The following is a 21946-nucleotide window of genomic DNA, read 5'->3' as shown; positions in this document are numbered from 1 at the left end:
TGTATGGACCAGTCAGCATCACATACACTTGTATGGACCAGTCAGCATCATATACACTTGTATGGACCACTCAGCATTACATACACTTGTATGGGCCAGTCAGTATCACATACACCTGTATGGATCAGACAGCATCATATACACTTGTATGGACCAGTCAGCATCATATACACTTGTATGGACCAGACAGCATCACTTAAATTAGTATGGACCAGTCAGCATCACATACACTTGTATGGACCAGTCAGCATCACATACACTTTTATGCACCAGACAGCATCAATTACACTATTATGGATCAGTCAGCATCACATACACTTGTATGGATCAGTCAGCATCACATACACTTGTGTGGACCAGTCAGCATCACATACACTTGTATGGACCAGTCAGCATCACATACACTTGTATGGACCAGTCAGCATCACATACACTTTTATGCACCAGACAGCATCAATTACAGTCAGCATCTCATCCACTTGTACGGACCAGTGAGCATTACATACACTTGTATGGACCAGTCAGCATCCCATACACTTGTACGGACCAGTCAGCATCACATACACCTGTATGAACCAGTCAGCATCAGATATACTTGGAGGGACCAGTCAGCATAATTTACACTTGTATGGACCAGTCAGCATCACATACACTTATATGGACCAGTCAGTATCACATACACTTGTTTGGACCAGTGAGCATCATATACACTTGTGTGGACCAATAAGCATCACATACACTTGTATGGACCAGTCAGCATCACATACACTTGTATGGACCAGTCAGCGTCACATACACTTGTATGGACCAGTCAGCATCACATACACTTGTATGACCAGTCAGCATCACATACACTTGTATGGACCAGTCAGTATCACATGCACTTTTATGGACCAGTCAGCATCAGAGACACTTGTATTGACCAGTCAGCATAATTTACACTTGTATGGACCAGTCAGCATCACATACACTTGTATGGACCAGTCAGCATCACATACACTTGTATAAACCAGTCAGCGTCACATACACTTGTATGGACCAGTCAGCATCAAATACACTTGTATGGACCAGACAGCATCATATACTCTTGTTTGGACCAGTCAGCATCATACACTTGTATGGACATACACACATGTATGGACCAGTCAGCATCACATACACTGGTATGGACCAGTCAGCGTCACATACACTTGTATGGACACTTGTATGGAGTCAGCATCATATACACTTATTGAACCAGTCAGCATCACATACACTTGTATGGACAGTCAGCATCATCGACACTTGTATGGGTCAGTCAGCATCACATACACTTGTATAGACCAGTCAGCATCACACACACTTGTATGGACCTGTCAGCTTCACATACACTTGTATGGACCAGTCAGCATCACATACACTTGTATGGACCAGTCAGCATCACATACACAAGTATGGACTAGTCAGCATCATTTACACTTGTATGGATCAGTCAGCATCTCATCCACTTGTACGGACCAGTGAGCATTACATACACTTGTATGGACCAGTCAGCATCCCATACACTTGTACGGACCAGTCAGCATCACATACACTTGTATGGACCAGTCAGCATCACGTACACTTATATGGACCTGTTAGCATCATATGCACTTGTATGGACCAGTCAGCATCACATACACTTGTATGGACCAGTCAGCATCACATACACTTGTATGGACCAGTCAGCATCACATACACTTGTATGGACCAGTCAGCATCACATTCACCTGTATGGATCAGTCAGCATTACATACACTTGTATATACCAGTCAGCATTACATACAATTGTAACGACCAGTCGGCATCATATACAATTGTATGGACCAGTCAGCATCATATACACCTATATGGATCAGTCAGTATCCCATATACATTTCTGTGGACCAGTCAGCATCACATACAGTTGTATAGATCAGACAGCATCAGACATACTCGAATATACCACTCAGCATTACATACATATATAGACGACAATTATGTTTTCTGCAGAATTTTTCAAAATAATTGATTCCTTCTTGAATTCGTTTCACTTTTATATATGATGTTTGAAACCTGTCTCAAATTTCGCTAAAATTAAAACAAATAATGAAATCGTTTCATAAACCTCTTTAGAAATTGCAGAAGCTCATGAAAGATCCTGATGTAGAAATATATTAACAACCGTGACCGCACCTGCCATAAAAACATATTAATTTGCAGAGAAAGTCATATAATTAATTAACGTTTTCCATTAACGAAATTCAACAGGCTGATTTTTCCGAAATCAATTAAAGACAAGACTAAGTGATGGATTAACTTCAGTTTTCATGTATGAAATGATTCTCAACAATATGAAGTTACTACTATTGTTCATTTGTACTATTATATATCTCATTCAGTGTGATTTCAAAAATACATCATCGCATTAATACTTGCTGTATTCCTCTTAAAAGTAATATACTAAGAATCCGATAATGATGTCCCGATCAATACACCATGACCCATGCGATACATCAAACAGAACTATTGAAATGGAAAGTTCTTGGACACGGTTGTAACTAATTCCATTTTCTCTGTTTCGTGTCGCTTTATCTCACAAGTAACATTCGTCTAGCTTTGGCTTGGTGTAGCAATAAGTAATTAGGAATGCAGAAAGAATGTGGTTGCAACATCACGATCCGTATATAGACATTGAATATCAGATTGCTATCAAGTCCGATTTGTCTCAAAGATTAGAAAAAAAAAAAAAAACTAGGAGAGGAAAATGATTAAGAATAGAAATTTGCGGCTGGTGTTGTCTTCAGTGATGATGAAATATTCGACGAGATAACGCATGCCACTGTTCTATCGAAAAGGTCTGTTGAGGAAATGTTTAAGTAAAGTTTGCGACATTTGGTTAAAAGATGGCATAAAAGGAAGTCTGTTAAAGTCATGGAAGTACAACCCACCTGTCTGTATGCGTCAAAATCATTGACAGAATTTCATTTCCATACAAGTAATGCCATGTTAAAACGAAGGAGCCAAGAAGAATTATACACTTGTACATCCTTTTATCTCTATTTTAACAATACACTATCGATGTTCTAACATCCAGTAAGCTTCTGAAGGCCTTGTCTTTTTTATTTAAGAACGAATTTAAGAAATTGCATTCTAAGTGAAAGTAAATAAGATGTTTGCTGCAACTTCTCTATGCGTGTGGGTATTGATGAATAACTTAAGCACCTCAGTGACATTATCCACTTTATCACTTTATCAACGTCACTTGACATCATCAGGTTATATCAATAACTCATCAGGATTTACTAAGGTTGGCGACGCTTATTTTTATTTGAGACGAACTGGATATTAATTCCGTACAAGATTCTAAGACATTTGTGGAAAAAAAAGCATTTTTTTTAATAGAAAATTGTTCTCTCTGAATAGTTTCATTAGCGATAAATTTCATAAAAGCTGTATAAAATTGATACGATTTTGATATCGGTTTAATGAAAAATATTAACTTCCATAATTTGTATATACCTTACACCTGTATATACCTAACACCTGTATATACCTAACACCTGTATATACTTAACACCTGTATATACCTAACATTTGTATATACCTAACACCTGTATATACCTAACATTTGTATATACCTAACACCTGTATATACCTTACACCTGTATATACCTAACACCTGTATATACCTAACACCTGTATATACCTAACACCTGTATATACCTAACACCTGTATATACTTAACACCTGTATATACCTAACATTTGTATATACCTAACACCTGTATATACCTTACACCTGTATATACCTAACACCTGTATATACCTAACATTTGTATATACCTAACACCTGTATATACCTTACACCTGTATATACCTAACACCTGTATATACCTAACAACCTATTTATACCTAACATTTGTATATACCTAACACCTGTATATACCTAACACCTGTATATACCTAACATTTGTATATACCTAACACCTGTATATACCTAACACCTGTATATACCTAACACCTGTATATACATTACGCCTGTATATACCTAACACCTGTATATACATTACGCCTGTATATACCTAACACCTACATATACCTAACATTTGTTTATACCTAACATTTGTATATACCTTACACCCCTATATGCCTAACACGTGTATATACATTACGCCTGTATATACCTAACACCTGTATATACCTAACACCTGTATATACCTAACACCTGTATATACCTAACACCTGTATATACCTAACACCTGTATATACCTAACATATACCTTATATATATACCTAACATGTATATACCTATATACCTAACACCTGTATATACCTAACATACCTGTATATACCTAACTAACATTTGTATATACCTAACACCTATATATACCTAACACCTGTATATACCTAACATCTGTATATACCTAACACCTGTATATACCTAACACCTGTATATACCTAACATTTGTATATACCTAACACCTGTATATACCTAACATTTGTATATACCTAACACCTGTATATACCTAATATTTGTATATACCTAACATCTGTATATACCTAACACCTGTATATACCTAACACCTGTATATACCTAACACCTGTACATACCTAACATTTGTATATACCTTACACCCCTATATGCCTAACACCTGTATATACATTACGCCTATATATACCTAACACCTGTATATACCTAACACCTGTATATACCTAACATTTGTATATACCTTACACCCCTATATACCTAACACCTGTATATACCTAACACCTACATATACCTAACACCTGTATATACCTAACATTTGTATATACCTTACACCCCTATATATACCTACACCTATATACAACACCTGTATATACCTAACACCTGTATATACCTAACACCTGTATATACCTAACACCTGTATATACCTAACACCTGTATATACCTAACACCTGTATATACCTAACATTTGTATATACCTAACACCTGTATATACCTTACACCTGTATATACCTAACACCTGTATATACCTAACACCTGTATATACCTAACACCTGTATATACCTAACACCTGTATATACCTAACACATACTAACACCTGTAGATACCTAACATTTGTATATACCTAACACCTGTATATACCTTAAACCTGTATGTACCTAACATCTGTATATATTTAACACCTGTATATACCTAACATTTGTATATACCTTACACCTGTATATACCTAACACCTGTATATACCTAACACCTGTATATACCTAACACCTGTATATACCTAACACCTGTATATACCTAACACCTGTATATACCTAACACCTGTATATACCTAATATTTGTATATACCTAACATCTGTATATACCTAACACCTGTATATACCTAACACCTGTATATACCTAACATTTGTATATACCTTACACCCCTATATGCCTAACACCTGTATATACATTACGCCTGTATATACCTAACACCTGTATATACCTAACACCTGTATATACCTAACACCTGTATATACCTAACACCTACATATACCTAACACCTGTATATACCTAACATTTTTATATACCTTACACCCCTATATGCCTAACACCTGTATATACATTATGCCTGTATATACCTAACACCTGTATATACCTAACACCTGTATATACCTAACACCTGTATATACCTAATATTTGTATATACCTAACATCTGCTGTATATACCTAACACCTGTATATACCTAACACCTGTATATACCTAACACCTACATATACCTAACACCTGTATATACCTAACACCTGTATATACCTAACACCTGTATATACCTAACACCTGTATATACCTAACACCTGTATATACCTAATATTTGTATATACCTAACATCTGTATATACCTAACACCTGTATATACCTAACACCTGTATATACCTAACACCTGTATATACCTAACACCTGTATATACCTAACATTTGTATACCTGTACATACCTGTATATACCTATACAACACCTGTATATACCTAACATTATGTATATACCTAACACCTGTATATACCTAACACCTGTATATACCTAACATTTGTACATACCTAACACCTGTATATACCTTACACCTGTATATACCTAACACCTGTATATACCTAACACCTGTATATACCTAACACCTGTATATACCTAGGCGTATATACCTAACACCTGTATATACCTAACACCTGTATATACCTAACATTTGTATATACCTAACACCTGTATATACCTAATATTTGTATATACCTTACACCCCTATATGCCTAACACCTGTATATACATTACGCCTGTATATACCTAACACCTGTATATACCTAACACCTGTATATACCTAACACCTGTATATACCTAACACCTGTATATACCTAACACCTACATATACCTAACACCTGTATATACCTAACATTTGTACATACCTAACACCTGTATATACCTTACACCTGTATATACCTAACACCTGTATATACCTAACACCTGTATATACCTAACAACCTATTTATACCTAACATTTGTATATACCTAACACCTGTATATACCTAACACCTGTATATACCTAACATTTGTATATACCTAACATCTGTATATACCTAACACCTGTATATACCTAACATATGTATATACCTAACACCTGTATATACCTAACACCTGTATATACCTAACACCTGTATATACCTAACACCTGTATATACCTAACACCTGTATATACCTAACACCTGTATATACCTAACACCTGTATATACCTAACATCTGTATATACCTAACACCTGTATATACCTAACACCTGTATATACCTAACACCTACATATACCTAACACCTGTATATACCTAACATTTGTATATACCTTACACCCCTATATGCCTAACACCTGTATATACATTACGCCTGTATATACCTAACACCTGTATATACCTAACACCTGTATATACCTAACATTTGCATATACCTAACACCTGTATATACCTTACACCTGTATATACCTAACACCTGTATATACCTAACATTTGTACATACCTAACACCTGTATATACCTAACACCTGTATATACCTAACACCTGTATATACCTAACACCTGTATATACCTAACACCTGTATATACCTAACACCTGTATATACCTAACAACCTATTTATACCTAACATTTGTATATACTAACAGTTGTATATACCTAACATTTGTAGATACCTAACATTTGTATATACCTAACACCTGTATATACCTTAAACCTGTATATACCTAACACCTGTATATACATTACGCCTGTATATACCTAACACCTACATATACCTAACATTTGTTTATACCTAACACTTATATAAACCAAACATTTGTATATACCAAACACCTCTATATACCTCACACCTGTATGTACCTCACACCTGTATATATCTTACACCTGTATATACCTAAAACCTATATATAACTAACACCTGTATATACCTAACACCTGTATATACCTAACACCTGTATATACCTAACACCTGTATATACCTAACACCTGTATATACCTAACATTTGTATATACCTAACACCTGTATATACCTTACACCTGTATATACCTAACACCTGTATATACCTAACATTTGTATATACCTAACACCTGTATATACCTAACACCTGTATATACCTAACACCTGTATATACCTAACACCTGTATATACCTTACACCTGTATATACCTAACACCTGTATATACCTAACACCTGTATATACCTAACAACCTATTTATACCTAACATTTGTATATACCTAACACCTGTATATACCTAACAACCTATTTATACCTAACATTTGTATATACCTAACACCTGTATATACCTAACACCTGTATATATACTAACATATATGTATATACCTAATACAACATATATGTATATACCTACCTAACACCTGTATATACCTATTTGTATATACCTAACACCTGTATATACCTAACACCTGTATATACCTAACCAGTTGTTATCTTTTATTAAACGCAATTTTACAGACAATAGGATACAAGATAACCTGTAAACAACAAGAAAATGCCAACATGTCAACATGATCATAATACAAACTTAACGTCAATAAAGCTAAGGCAACACCTGAACAAAAGAAAAACTCACAAGAACCCCTGAATAAGCACAATGAGAATAAGACCACGTGACCCGGAAGAGCAAACGTCATTTGCTTGATTGACGACATCCGATCCCCCATGTATACATTGGTCCATCCAATTAAGTAGTGTGACGTTCTCTGATAAGATCTAGGTATAAAAAACGGAACTATCTGGCAAACGGAAAGTAATTTTAAAAGCGAAACTTGCACCAAAATTCCTATGGAAATTATTATTTTGACGAGAAAAAGAACTAGAACCGCGAAGATCAGATCCGTGAAACGAACAACAATTGAAGTATTCTATGGACGTAAGGACGAAAAAAAAAGTAAGATATTATTTGTAGTTGGATATTCAGATTAAGCTTAAACGTTTGTTCTTACTTTGTAATACTTTTCCACTTTGGCAACACCTCTGAGTTCCCTTGCTAATTCAAATGCTGTCAAGATGGGGTCTTTACTGGAAAGTGAAATATATGCACTGCTTGCTAGACCCCGGTAGGCATTGAGCCTCGTTTTTGCTAGTCGCCATTGATCAAATTGAAGTTTGTTACTGCACTCTTGGCAATTGCAGTAATAATGATGAGGCTTATTTATGTTCTCTCCGCGGAGTAAAAGCAACTGTATGATTTCGAACTGATTTCTTTCCGCTGCAAGTATCAATGGTGTTATGTCAGCAGAAAATGGTGAATCCTCATTGGTAGTGTTAAAAAAATAATCTGTTTCACCAAAGCGCTTGTTATCCCTTTTAACATCTCTGTACTTCGGATGCTTAAGAATGGTCTCTGCGATCTGTTCGTGGCCAGCGCTGATGGCTTGCAGAAGTGCTTCGTGGATGTTAGCCAGATTTGACCGATCCAAAAGTAGCTCGACGACCTTGGAAAGAAACAAAATAACATTATCACTTGATTGACATGGTATTTATTTACTGGTATCCTCTTCATCGCAGCCAAGTGTAAACAGATAAGGACGCAATCGATGTCAGAAATATTGAATTACTAACGAGAAAACACATTTCCATTTGCAAAGATTGGAAAATACCCAACCACAATACTAATGAAATCACATGAATTTGACAGAGAAAGTAGATGAATGTTTACAGGGATAATGTACAGAAAGTTGTGTATGTAGGCACGTCTTATCTTTTCACGATCATTCGTTTCTTCTGCAACTTCATCAAAAAAAAAAATAAAAAATATGAATTTAAACAAATTATATCAGACACAAGCATGTGGTCCATTTATCCGTCTCTACACCTGTAAAGAGTTTTAATTCCTGCTTTTGAAGAAGTGATGAGACAGTTGCGGCGTAACATAAGACAGTTGCGGTGTAACATAAGACAGTTTCGGTGTAACACAAGACAGTTGCGGTGTAACATAAGACAGTTGCGATGTTGCATAAGACAACTGCTTTGTAACATAAGACAGCTGCGGTGTAACATAAGACAGTTGCGGTGTAACATAAGACAGCTGCGGTGTAACATGACCTTTACATTATAAGTAGAATGTTGTAACATTACTGACGATTGGGAAATTACTAGGGTAAGACGTGAGAACTGGAAAGGTAAAAAATGGTGATATCAATAATTTTTTTGTAAATCAAATAGAAAAAATCGGACAAAGACATAACTACTAGTGATATCCAGTGAAACGAACCTCCAGATGTTCATTGCCTACAGCCAGACGCAAAGGTGTCCTTCCTATGATGTCACTGTAGTCTACATTAAAGGTAAGGTTCTCCTCTAGAATCCTCTTGACAGACGGAATATCTCCAAACTCAGCAGCGTAGATAAACTCTTCTTCTACCGAGGATAACTGTTGGCAATTAAACAAGCAATAAATCAATGACGTCATCGTACGGGATGATAGAATCACTGTGCACCTAACAAAACAGAGGCTGAAGTTTGTTATTTAAAATTATTTCGACAAAAACCTGGTTTGGTTAAATGTCAGTTGAGAAGTTGTCAATACATCAGGAAACAGAAATTCATTTACTTCATGAATCTTAGCAGTATATCCGTTTTTATTTTGGTAATATTGTACGAAATAATTCACTGTGATAAGTGCTTTATTTGCATTTAGTTTTCATTAAGATAACATTTCATAAAATGAGCCCTACATTTTTTTTGTTACGTTTAGCGAGAATTGTTAATTATAAATGAAAACCTCGAGGCAAATTTCATAAAATATATTTTTCATCACATAACCCAGAAAAAATACGTAATTAAAAGTTTTAAAGTGAACAGAAGAGAACAGAAGAGAATAACATGAAATATTATGGCTTTTTCAATTCATAACGTAACATCATTATCCAAATCAGGACATCACAGTAAATATCTATGTCACAGCAAATGAAAAATACGTCCACGGTATGTTACACTATTGACATTTGTGCTAAAATGTTACATTGACGATTTTACAGGATAACAGGAGGATTGGGCGATAACATTGTTATACTTATTCAAATGCTGTACACTCGGATATTAGAATTCAGTTTGTTTGATTTTCAAGAAAACCATGTTTTTCTTATAGTTATCAGTATTTTGTACCTGTACATAGCGTCGTCCAGCTGAGATAGTATTACGATAAAAAAAATCAAGAAAATAACAACATGTCAACATAATCAAAATCCAAATAAATTTTCAATAAAATTGCGACAAACTATGAAGAAATATTTACACGGAGACAATTGAATTAGTAGTACAGGGAGAATAAGACCAGGTTTCCCGGAAGAGTAAGCTTCTTCGACTACACCTGCCCTGTAAACTTTTATCAATCCAAGTAAGCAATGTCATATTTTAAAATAAGAACACGGTATACAACAACGCAACCAACGAGCTGACGGGATTCGCACAGAGAGATATACGATGTTAGTTCCTGTGTGCGTTACATTGAAATACAGTAATTCTTGATACATATGGGGAAGTTGTTCATATGAACCATGATCATGTAGATACTATGATCTTCATATAACATAGTTATTTCAAGAGATAAACCTGTAGTATTGAATGAGCTTAATAAAGATACGACGAATCATGTCGTTTCGATAGTATTTGTATAAGACGTAACTGCAAACGAGAGTTGATAATAGCCTTCAAAGAGTGTTTGCATTTCATAATTATACAGAACAAAAGGGGCCTCTTGACCTTCGCGTTTTATTAAATTACGAGGGTTATGGTATAACTAGAAGATAATCAATGTGGTTGCTCATAATACACTAGGACAACAAAAGTTTGACCTAAATAACAAAGGGAAATACAAACAATGCCAATATATATGTATTACCAAAACTTATAGCCAACAAAGAGAAGAAACGCAATTAATAGCCTTTGATATTTTTTGGGGAATTTGTAAGAAAAAAATATGTCAATGTGAAGGGACAAATTTACTGTAGAAAAACAAATGTGTGACGTCATTCGTGTCGTCAGAAGTTACTCAAAGTGGGATACCCGCGAAAAACAAAATGACACTTGAACACCTGGTGTGGGCACCTCTCGCACGAACCCCTGCACGGATTCTCCTATGTATTGAATTCATGAGAACACTAATTCGCCTCTAGGGAAACTTCTTCCATTTCTAAGCTAATACTGCGATCAACTGGGCGGTTAGTTTGGGGTTTTGAGTTTCCTTATTGTTTATTGATAGTTTATTGAGAATTCACTGTGAGCCTTCATAAGTACAACAATAACAATGCAATGAAAGAGCACATTGTACAAAACAAGAAAAGCATATCCCATCAAACTAAATACATACGTACAGGTATGATGTGAAGTTCATGGTTACAGTACAATGCAAAAATATTATTCCAAGGCTGGCGGACTTACATGAGAAATAAGCGAAACATATGCAATATTACAGAATCGTAGATAATATAATTCTTCACTATATATTTTCTCTCTGTAAATATGAGCTTGATGCTGGACTGAACATTCTGGATTTTAACAGGAGGTTGCCGGCAATAGATTCTAATATTAACACATTGACTTTGATCAAATCAATGATACTATGAGTGAGATGAACGTAAAGCTAAACAAGAGTGTAAATATTTACCTGAATTACATAATTCCTTTCTATTAGTAGCTGATAGTAGTGGCACAAGTTAAAAAGAAGATGGGCGGTTCCAGTAGTATTTTTTTAATAAACTTTTTGCGTAAATTTAAATATAAATTGCAAATCAATATAAAATAGAATTCATCTTCAACCAAATTTTGATTACAGTAAACACAAAGTCCTCTTTCTCTAGGAATGTTGTAATATAGTCCTTCTTCTACACGCAACTGATGAGAAGATAAGCGAAATTTAGATATAAGACCAAGATAAGCATCTGGAATAGATTTCGTCAAATAATGTTGTAAAGTGCAAGAAACTATCAAGAATTTGTACAAATAACATATTGAGGAGTTTTCAATAAATTCATTACGCGACTGAAGAAAGCTATCAATAAGCCGTTGTTTAAAAAGATGTAAAAAATAATTTCTCATTATTAACATAATGAATTGACCAGAATTCCTAAACCAGTTCTCAACAGTAATTTTTTCAACCTGGCAACGCCAGTTACATTGTATATGATTACAATAAACCATGTCATCACACGCTGATTGTAATATACAATTATTGGTCTTAATTAATTTTAACCAGTACTTAATTATGCGACACTTCCAAGTGATATTCAGTGGTAAACGACCAAGTTCAGAATATAACATATAGGAAGGTGTACATGTTTTAAAATTCAAGATTTTTTTCAGAAAATCAGTATGTATTCTTTCTATTTGATCAGCAGATGAGAAACCCTAGACTTCGCAGTTATAATTTAAAACAGAAGCTACATAAGTGTCAAATACATTAAACTTGGTTCCCGTATTTAAATTAAGATTATTACATATTTTTAAAATATCAAACATACATTTACGGCCTTGGTCAGCAATAATAAGCTGACTTTTAGCAAATCTACCATTAAAATTCAATGTAACACCAAGATAGCTAAAGCTATCCACATTTTCAAATTCATTGTTTTCAAAGAAAATTGGTCATCTGCACAAGCTCTACCTGCATTTATAAAGATGACAATTTCAGTTATTTCAGTGGTAACTGACAGCTGCAGAAACTTTTGTGCAGAAAGTATTTCCGGTGTCGTAAGTGATAAATAAAAGATCACAGCAATCAACAACGTTAGTAAACACAGCCTCGTTTTCAGAAGACACTTATGCGGTAACTCTATCAACCTTAAGAAGACACGACTGACAACCCCTAGTGATGATAATGACACGACAGACAACCCCTAGTGATGATGATGACACGACCGACAACCCCTAGTGATGATGATGACACGACAGGCAACCCCTAGGGATGATGATGATATGACTGGCAGCTCCTAGCGATGATGATGATACAATTGACAACACCTAGTAATGATGATGGCACGACTGACAACCCCTAGTGATGATGATGAGACGACTGACAACTCCTAGTGATGATGATGACAAGACTGAAAACCCCTTGTGATGATGAAAACAGGATTGACCGCCCCTAGTGATGATGATGACACGACTGACGGCTCCTAGTGGTGATGATGACGCGACTGACAACCCCTGGTAATGATGAAAACACGATTGACAACCCCGAGTGATGATGATGACACGACCGACAACCCCTAGCGGTGATGATGACAAGACTGAAAACCCCTTGTGATGATGAAAACAGGATGATGATGGTGATGATGATGATGATGATGATAATGATGATGATGATGATGATGATGATGATGATGATGATGATGATGATGATGATGATGATGACACGACTAACAACCCCTAGTGATGATGTAGACACGACACACAACCCCTAGTGATGATGATGACACGACTAATAACCTTTATCGATGACTATGACACGACCGATAACCCCTAGTGATGATGATGACACGACAGGCAACCCCTAGTGATGATGATGACACGACTGACAACCCCTAGTGATGATGATGACTTGACAAACAACCCCATCTGATGAATGACACGATAACCCTAGTGATGATGATAATGACACAACCCCTAGTGATGATGACAAAACTGTCAGCCCTCATCGATGACAATGAAAAGACTGACATCCCCTAGTGATGATGATGACACGCCTAACAACCCTTATCGACGACTATGACATGACTAACAACATAAGTGATGACACATAATGACACCCCTGGTGATGATTATGATGACAACCCTTACTGACTTACAACCCCTAGTAATGATGATGACACGACTGACAATGACCTGTCAACCCCTGTGATGATAATGACACGACGACGGAGAAACCCTTAGTGATGACTTTGTCACAACTCTCAACCCCTAGTGATGACCTTGTGACGACTGTCAACCCCTAGTGATGACGATGACACGACTGACAACCCCTAGTGATGATGATGACACGACTGACAACCCATAGTGATGAAGGTGACACGACTGACCACCCCTAGTGATGCTGATGACACGACTGACAACCCCTAGTGATGATGATGACATGACTGACAACCCACAGTGATGATGATGACACGACTAACAACCCCTTGTGATGATGTAGACACGACAGACAAGCCCTAGTGATGATGATAACACGACTGACAACCTTTAGGGATGATGATGATATGACTGGCAGCTCCTAACGATGATGATGACAAAATTGACAACACCTTGTAATGATGATAGCACGACTGAAAACCCTTTGTGATGATGATGATGATGATGATGATGATGATGATGATGATGATGATGATGATGATGATGATAATGATGATGATGACACGACCGACAACCCCTAGTTGTGATGATGATAACAAGACTGACAACCCCTAATCGATGACTTTGACAAGACTTAAAAAGCCTTAGTGATGATGATGACACGACTGACAACCCCTAGTGATGATGATGACATGAAAGACAACCCCTAGTGATGATGATGACAAGACTGAAAACCTTTAACGATGACTATGACACGACTTACAACCCCTATCGATGACTATGACACGACCGATAACCCCTAGTGATGATGATGACACGACTGACAACCCCTAGTGATGATGATGACAAGACTGAAAACCCTGGTAATGATGACTACGCCGACTAACAACCACTAGTGATGATGTAGACACGACAGACAACCCCTAGTGATGATGATAACACGACTGACAACCTTTAGGGATGATGATGACATGACTGGCAGCTCCTAACGATGATGATGACAAAATTCACAACATCTAGTGATGATGATAGCACGACTGACAACACCTTGTGATGAGACACGAACTGGCTAATGAGAACACAACTGACAACCCCTGATGATGATGATGATGATGATGATGATGATGATGATGATGATGATGATGATGATGATGATGATGATGATGATGATGATGATGATGACACATGATGATGATGATGATAATGATGACAAAACTGACAACCCCTAGTGATGATGATAGCACAACTGACAATGCCTAGTGATGATGACACGACTGAGAACCCTTATCGATGACTATGAAACGACTGACAACCCCTAGTAATGACTATGACACGACCGACAACCCATAGTGATGATGATGACACGACTGACAACCCACAGTCATGATGATGACACGACTGACTACCCGTAATGATGACTATGACACAACTGACAACCCCTAGTGATGATGATGACACGACTGACAACCCTTGTCGATGACTGTGACATGACTAACAACATAGGTGATAGTAATGACACATTTAATAACCCTTATCGATAAATATTACAGGACTGACAACCCCTGGTGATGATTATGATGATGGCAAGACTGACAGCCCTTATCGATGACTATGACAAGACTGTCAACCCCTTGTGATGATAATGAGACGACGGAAAACCCTTACCGATGACTTTGTCACAACTCTCAACCCCTAGTGATGACCTTGTGATGACTGACACGACTTACAACCCCTATCGATGACTATGACACGACCGATAACCCCTAGTGATGATGATGACACGACTGACAACCCCTGGTAATGATGAAAACACGATTGACAACCCCGAGTGATGATGATGACACGACCGACAACCCCTAGCGATGATGATGATATGACTGAAAACCCTTACCGACTAACAACCCCTTGTGATGATGTAGACACGACAGACAAGCCCTAGTGATGATGATAACACGACTGACAACCTTTAGGGATGATGATGATATGACTGGCAGCTCCTAACGATGATGATGACAAAATTGACAACACCTTGTAATGATGATAGCACGACTGAAAACTCTTTGTAATGATGATGATGATGATGATGATGATGATGATGATGATGATGATGATGATGATGATGATGATGATGATGACACGACCGACAACCCCTAGTTGTGATGATGATAACAAGACTGACAAACCCTAGTGATGATTATGACACGACTTTCAACCCATAGTGATGATGGTGACACGACTGACAACCCCTAGTGATGACGATTACACGACTGAAAACCCTTATCGATGACTATAACACGAATGTCAACCCCTAGTGATGATGATGAATTGACAAACAACCCCATCTGATGATGATGACACGATTGACAACCCTTATCGATGACTATAACACGATTGACAACCCTAGTGATGATGATGACAATACTAACGACCCCTAGTGATGATGATGACAAAGCTGTCAGCCCTGATCGATGACAATGAAAAGACTGACATCCCCTAGTGATGATTATGACACGACTAACAACCCTTATCGACGACTATGACATGACTAACAACATAAGTGATAGTAATGACACATTTAACAACCCTTATCGATAACTATTACAGGACTGACAACCCATAGTGATGATAATGGCATGACTGATGAGCCTTTAGTGATGATGATGACACGACTGGAGTGATGATGATGACACACTGACTAGTGATGATGATGACACGACACAACCCTAGTGATGATGATGACACGATTCACAACCCTAGTGATGATGATGACAATACTAACGACACCTAGTGATGATGATGACAAGAGTAACAACCCTTAGTGATGATGATGATGAGACTGAAAACCCTGATCGATGACAATGACAAGACTGACAACCCCTAGTGATGATGATAATGACACGAGGGACAACCCCTAGTGATAATGATGATGCGAAGGCTGACAACCACAGGTGATGATGATTACACGACTGACAACCCACAGTGATGAATATGAGACGACTGACAAGCCTAATCGGTGACTATGACACGACTGACAACCCCTAGTGATGATGATGACAGGACTGAAAATCCCTGGTGATTATGATGGCACGACTCACTACCCCTAGTGATGACTATGACACGACTGACAACCCATAGTGATGATAATGACACGAATGACAACCCCTTGTGATGACGATGAAACGACTGAAAACCCTTATCGATGACTATGACACGACTCTCAACCCCTAGTGATGACCTTGTCATGACTGGCAACCCCTAGTGATGACGATGACACGACTGACAACTCCTAGTGATGATGATGACACGACTGACAACCCCTGGTAATGTTGAAAACACGATTGACAACCCCGAGTGGTGATGATGATGACATAACTGAAAACCCTTATCGATGAATACGCCGATTAACAACCCATAGTGATGATGTAGACACGACAGACAACCCCTAGTGATGATGATAACACGACTGACAACCTTTAGGGATGATGATGACATGACTGGCAGCTCCTAACGATGATGATGACAAAATTGTCAACACCTAGTGATGATGATAGCACGACTGAAAACCCTTTGTGATGATGATGATGATGATGATGATGATGATGATGATGATGATGATGATGATAATGATGATGATGACACGACCGACAACCCCTAGTTGTGATGATGATAACAAGACTGACAACCCCTACTAACGATGATTATTACACAACAAAAAAGCCTTTGTGATGATGATGACACGACTGACAACCCCTAGTGATGATGATGACATGACATACAACCCCTAGTGATGATGATGACAAGACTGAAAACCCCTGGTGAGGATGAAAACAGGATTGACAACCCCAAGTGATGATAATGACACGACTAACAACTCCTACTGATGATGATGACACGACTGACAACATTTAGGGATGATGATGACACGACTGACAACCCATGGTAATGATGACTACGCCGACTAACAACCCCTAGTGGTGATGTAGACACGACAGACAACCTCTAGTGATGATGATAACACGACTGACAACATTTAGGGATGATGATGACATGACTGGCAGCTCCTAACGATGATGATGACAAAATTCACAACATCTAGTGATGATGATAGCACGACTGACAACCCCTTGTGATGATGATGATGATGATGATGATGATGATGATGATGATGATGATGATGATGATGATGATGATGATGATGATGATGATGATGATGATGATGATGATGATGATGATGATGATGATGATGATGATGATGATGATGATGATGATGACAAGACTAACAACCCCTAGTGATGATGATGGCACGACTGACAATGCCTAGTGATGATGACACGACTGACAACACTTATTGATGACTATGAAACGACTGACAACCCCTAGTAATGACTATGACACAACTGACAACCCATAGCGATAATGATGACACGACACACAATCCCTAGTGATGATGATGACACAACTTACAACCCTTATCGATGACTATAACACGACTGACAACCCCTAGTGATGATGATGACACGACTAACAACCCTTGTCGATGACTGTGACATGACTGACGACCCTTATCGACGACTATGACATGACTAACAACATAGGTGATAGTAATGACACATTTAACAACCCTTATCGATAAATATTACAGGACTGACAACCCCTGGTGATGATTATGATGATGGCAAGACTGACAGCCCTTATCGATGACTATGACAAGACTGTCAACCCCTTGTGATGATAATGAGACGACGGAAAATCCTTACCGATGACTTTGTCACAACTCTCAACCCCTAGTGATGACCTTGTGATGACTGGCAACCCCTAGTGATGACGATGACACGACTGACAACTCCTAGTGGTGATGATGACACGACTGACAACCCCTGGTAATGTTGAAAACACGATTGACAACCCCGAGTGATGATGATGACAGGACCGACAACCCCTAGTGGTGATGATGACATAACTGAAAACCCTTATCGATGAATACGCCGATTAACAACCCATAGTGATGATGTAGACACGACAGACAACCCCTAGTGATGATGATAACACGACTGACAACCTTTAGGGATGATGATGACATGACTGGCAGCTCTTAACGATGATGATGACAAAATTGTCAACACCTAGTGATGATGATAGCACGACTGAAAACCCTTTGTAATGATGATGATGATGATGATGATGATGATGATGATGATGATGATGATGATGATGATGATGACACGACCGACAACCCCTAGTTGTGATGATGATAACAAGACTGACAAACCCTAGTGATGATGATGACATGACTGACAACCTAAAGTGATGAAAATGATACGACTGACAACCCATAGTGATGATGATGACACGACACACAACCCCTAGTGATGATGATGACACAACTTACAACCCTTATCGATGACTATAACACGACTGTCAACCCCTAGTTATGATGATGAATTGACAAACAACCCCATCTGATGATGATGACACGATTGACAACCCTTATCGATGACTATAACACGATTGACAACCCTAGTGATGATGATGACAATACTAACGACCCCTAGTGATGATGATGACAAAGCTGTCAGCCCTGATCGATGACAATGAAAAGACTGACATCCCCTAGTGATGATTATGACACGACTAACAACCCTTGTCGATGACTGTGACATGACTGACGACCCTTATCGACGACTATGACATGACTAACAACATAGGTGATAGTAATGACACATTTAACAACCCTTATCGATAAATATTACAGGACTGACAACCCCTGGTGATGATTATGATGATGGCAAGACTGAGAGCCCTTAGTGATGACGATGACACGACTGGAAACCCTTATCGATGACTTTGACACGACTAACAACACTAGTGAAGATGATGACACGACTGGAAACCCTTATCGATCACTATGGCAGGACTGACAACACTAGTGATGATGATGACAAGACTGACAACCCACAGTGATGAATATGAGACGACTGACAACACCTAATGATGATGATGATGGCAAGACTGACAACCCCTAGGGATGATGATGACAAGACTGACAACTCTGATCGATGACAATGAAACGACTGCCAACCCCTAGTGATGATGATAATGACACGAGGGACAACCCCTAGTGATAATGATGATGCGAAGGCTGACAACCACTGGTGATGATGATTACACGACTGACAACCCACAGTGATGAATATGAGACGACTGACAAGCCTAATCGGTGACTATGACACGACTGACAACCCCTAGTGATGATGATGACACGACAGACAACCCCTAGTGATTATGATGACACGACTCACTACCCCTAGTGATGACTATGACACGACTGACAACCCCTAGTGATGATGATGACACGACTGACAACCCCTGGTGATGATGATGACACGACTAATAACCCTTATCGATGATTATGACACGACTGATAACCCCTAGTGATAACGATGACACGACTGGCAACCCCTAGTGATGATGATGACACGACTGACAACCCCTAGTGATGATGATGACACGACTGACAACCCCTGGTAATGTTGAAAACACGATTGACAACCCCGAGTGGTGATGATGATGACATAACTGAAAACCCTTATCGATGAATACGCCGATTAACAACCCATAGTGATGATGTAGACACGACAGACAACCCCTAGTGATGATGATAACACGACTGACAACCTTTAGGGATGATGATGACATGACTGGCAGCTCCTAACGATGATGATGACAAAATTGTCAACACCTAGTGATGATGATAGCACGACTGAAAACCCTTTGTGATGATGATGATGATGATGATGATGATGATGATGATGATGATGATGATGATGATAATGATGATGATGACACGACCGACAACCCCTAGTTGTGATGATGATAACAAGACTGACAACCCCTAGTGATGATGATGACATGACTGACAACCTAAAGTAATGAAAATGACACGACTAACAACCCCTAGTGATGATGTAGACACGACACACAACCCCTAGTGATGATGATAACACGACTGATAACCTTTAGGGATGATGCTGATGAGACTGAAAACTCTGATCGATGACATTGACAAGACTGATAACCCCTAGTGATGATGATGGCACGACTGACAATGCCTAGTGATGATGATAGCACGACTGACAACCTTTAACGATGACTATGAAACGACTGACAACCCCTAGTGATGATGATGACACGACTGACAACCCCTTGTTATGACGATGACACGACTGAAAACCACTATCTATGACTAAGACACAACTATCAACCCCTAGAGATGATGATGACACGAATGACAACCCTTAGTGATGATGATGACAAAACTTACAACCCTTATCGATGGCTATGACATGACCGACAACTGTTATCGATAACTATAACACGACTGACAACCCCTAGTGATGATGATGAATTGACAAACAACCCCTTGTGATGATGATGACACGATTCACAACCCTACTGATGATGATGACAATACTGACGACCCCTAGTGATGATGGTGACAAAACTTTCAGCCCTCATCGATGACAATGAAAAGACTGACTGACATCCCTAGTGATGATGATGACACGACTAACAATCCTTGTCGATGACTATGACATGACTGATAATACGACTGACAACCCCTAGTGATGACTATGTC

The 21946-nt window shown here is 38.1% G+C and overlaps 1 protein-coding gene across 1 annotated transcript in view; it reads right to left on the bottom strand.

Moving 5' to 3' along the window:
• The window catches only part of LOC132563430 (short transient receptor potential channel 7-like), a 42063-nt gene that overhangs the window by 19356 nt on the left and 761 nt on the right, over window positions 1–21946 (bottom strand). The window contains exons 2-4 of the mRNA XM_060228189.1: window positions 9737–9895; window positions 8466–8957; window positions 8093–8232 (exon numbers count right to left, since the gene is read on the bottom strand). Coding sequence (XP_060084172.1) covers window positions 8093–8232; window positions 8466–8957; window positions 9737–9895 — 791 coding nt within the window. The remainder of the gene's footprint in view (window positions 1–8092; window positions 8233–8465; window positions 8958–9736; window positions 9896–21946) is intronic.

Source organism: Ylistrum balloti, unplaced genomic scaffold, assembly GCF_031769215.1.
Source record: "Ylistrum balloti isolate Yb309-2 unplaced genomic scaffold, AGI_CSIRO_Ybal_v1 Utg371718, whole genome shotgun sequence".
Lineage (NCBI taxonomy): Eukaryota > Metazoa > Mollusca > Bivalvia > Pectinida > Pectinidae > Ylistrum > Ylistrum balloti.
Note: the sequence above shows the minus strand (reverse complement) of the source record. Positions and strands in the feature narration are given on the sequence as shown.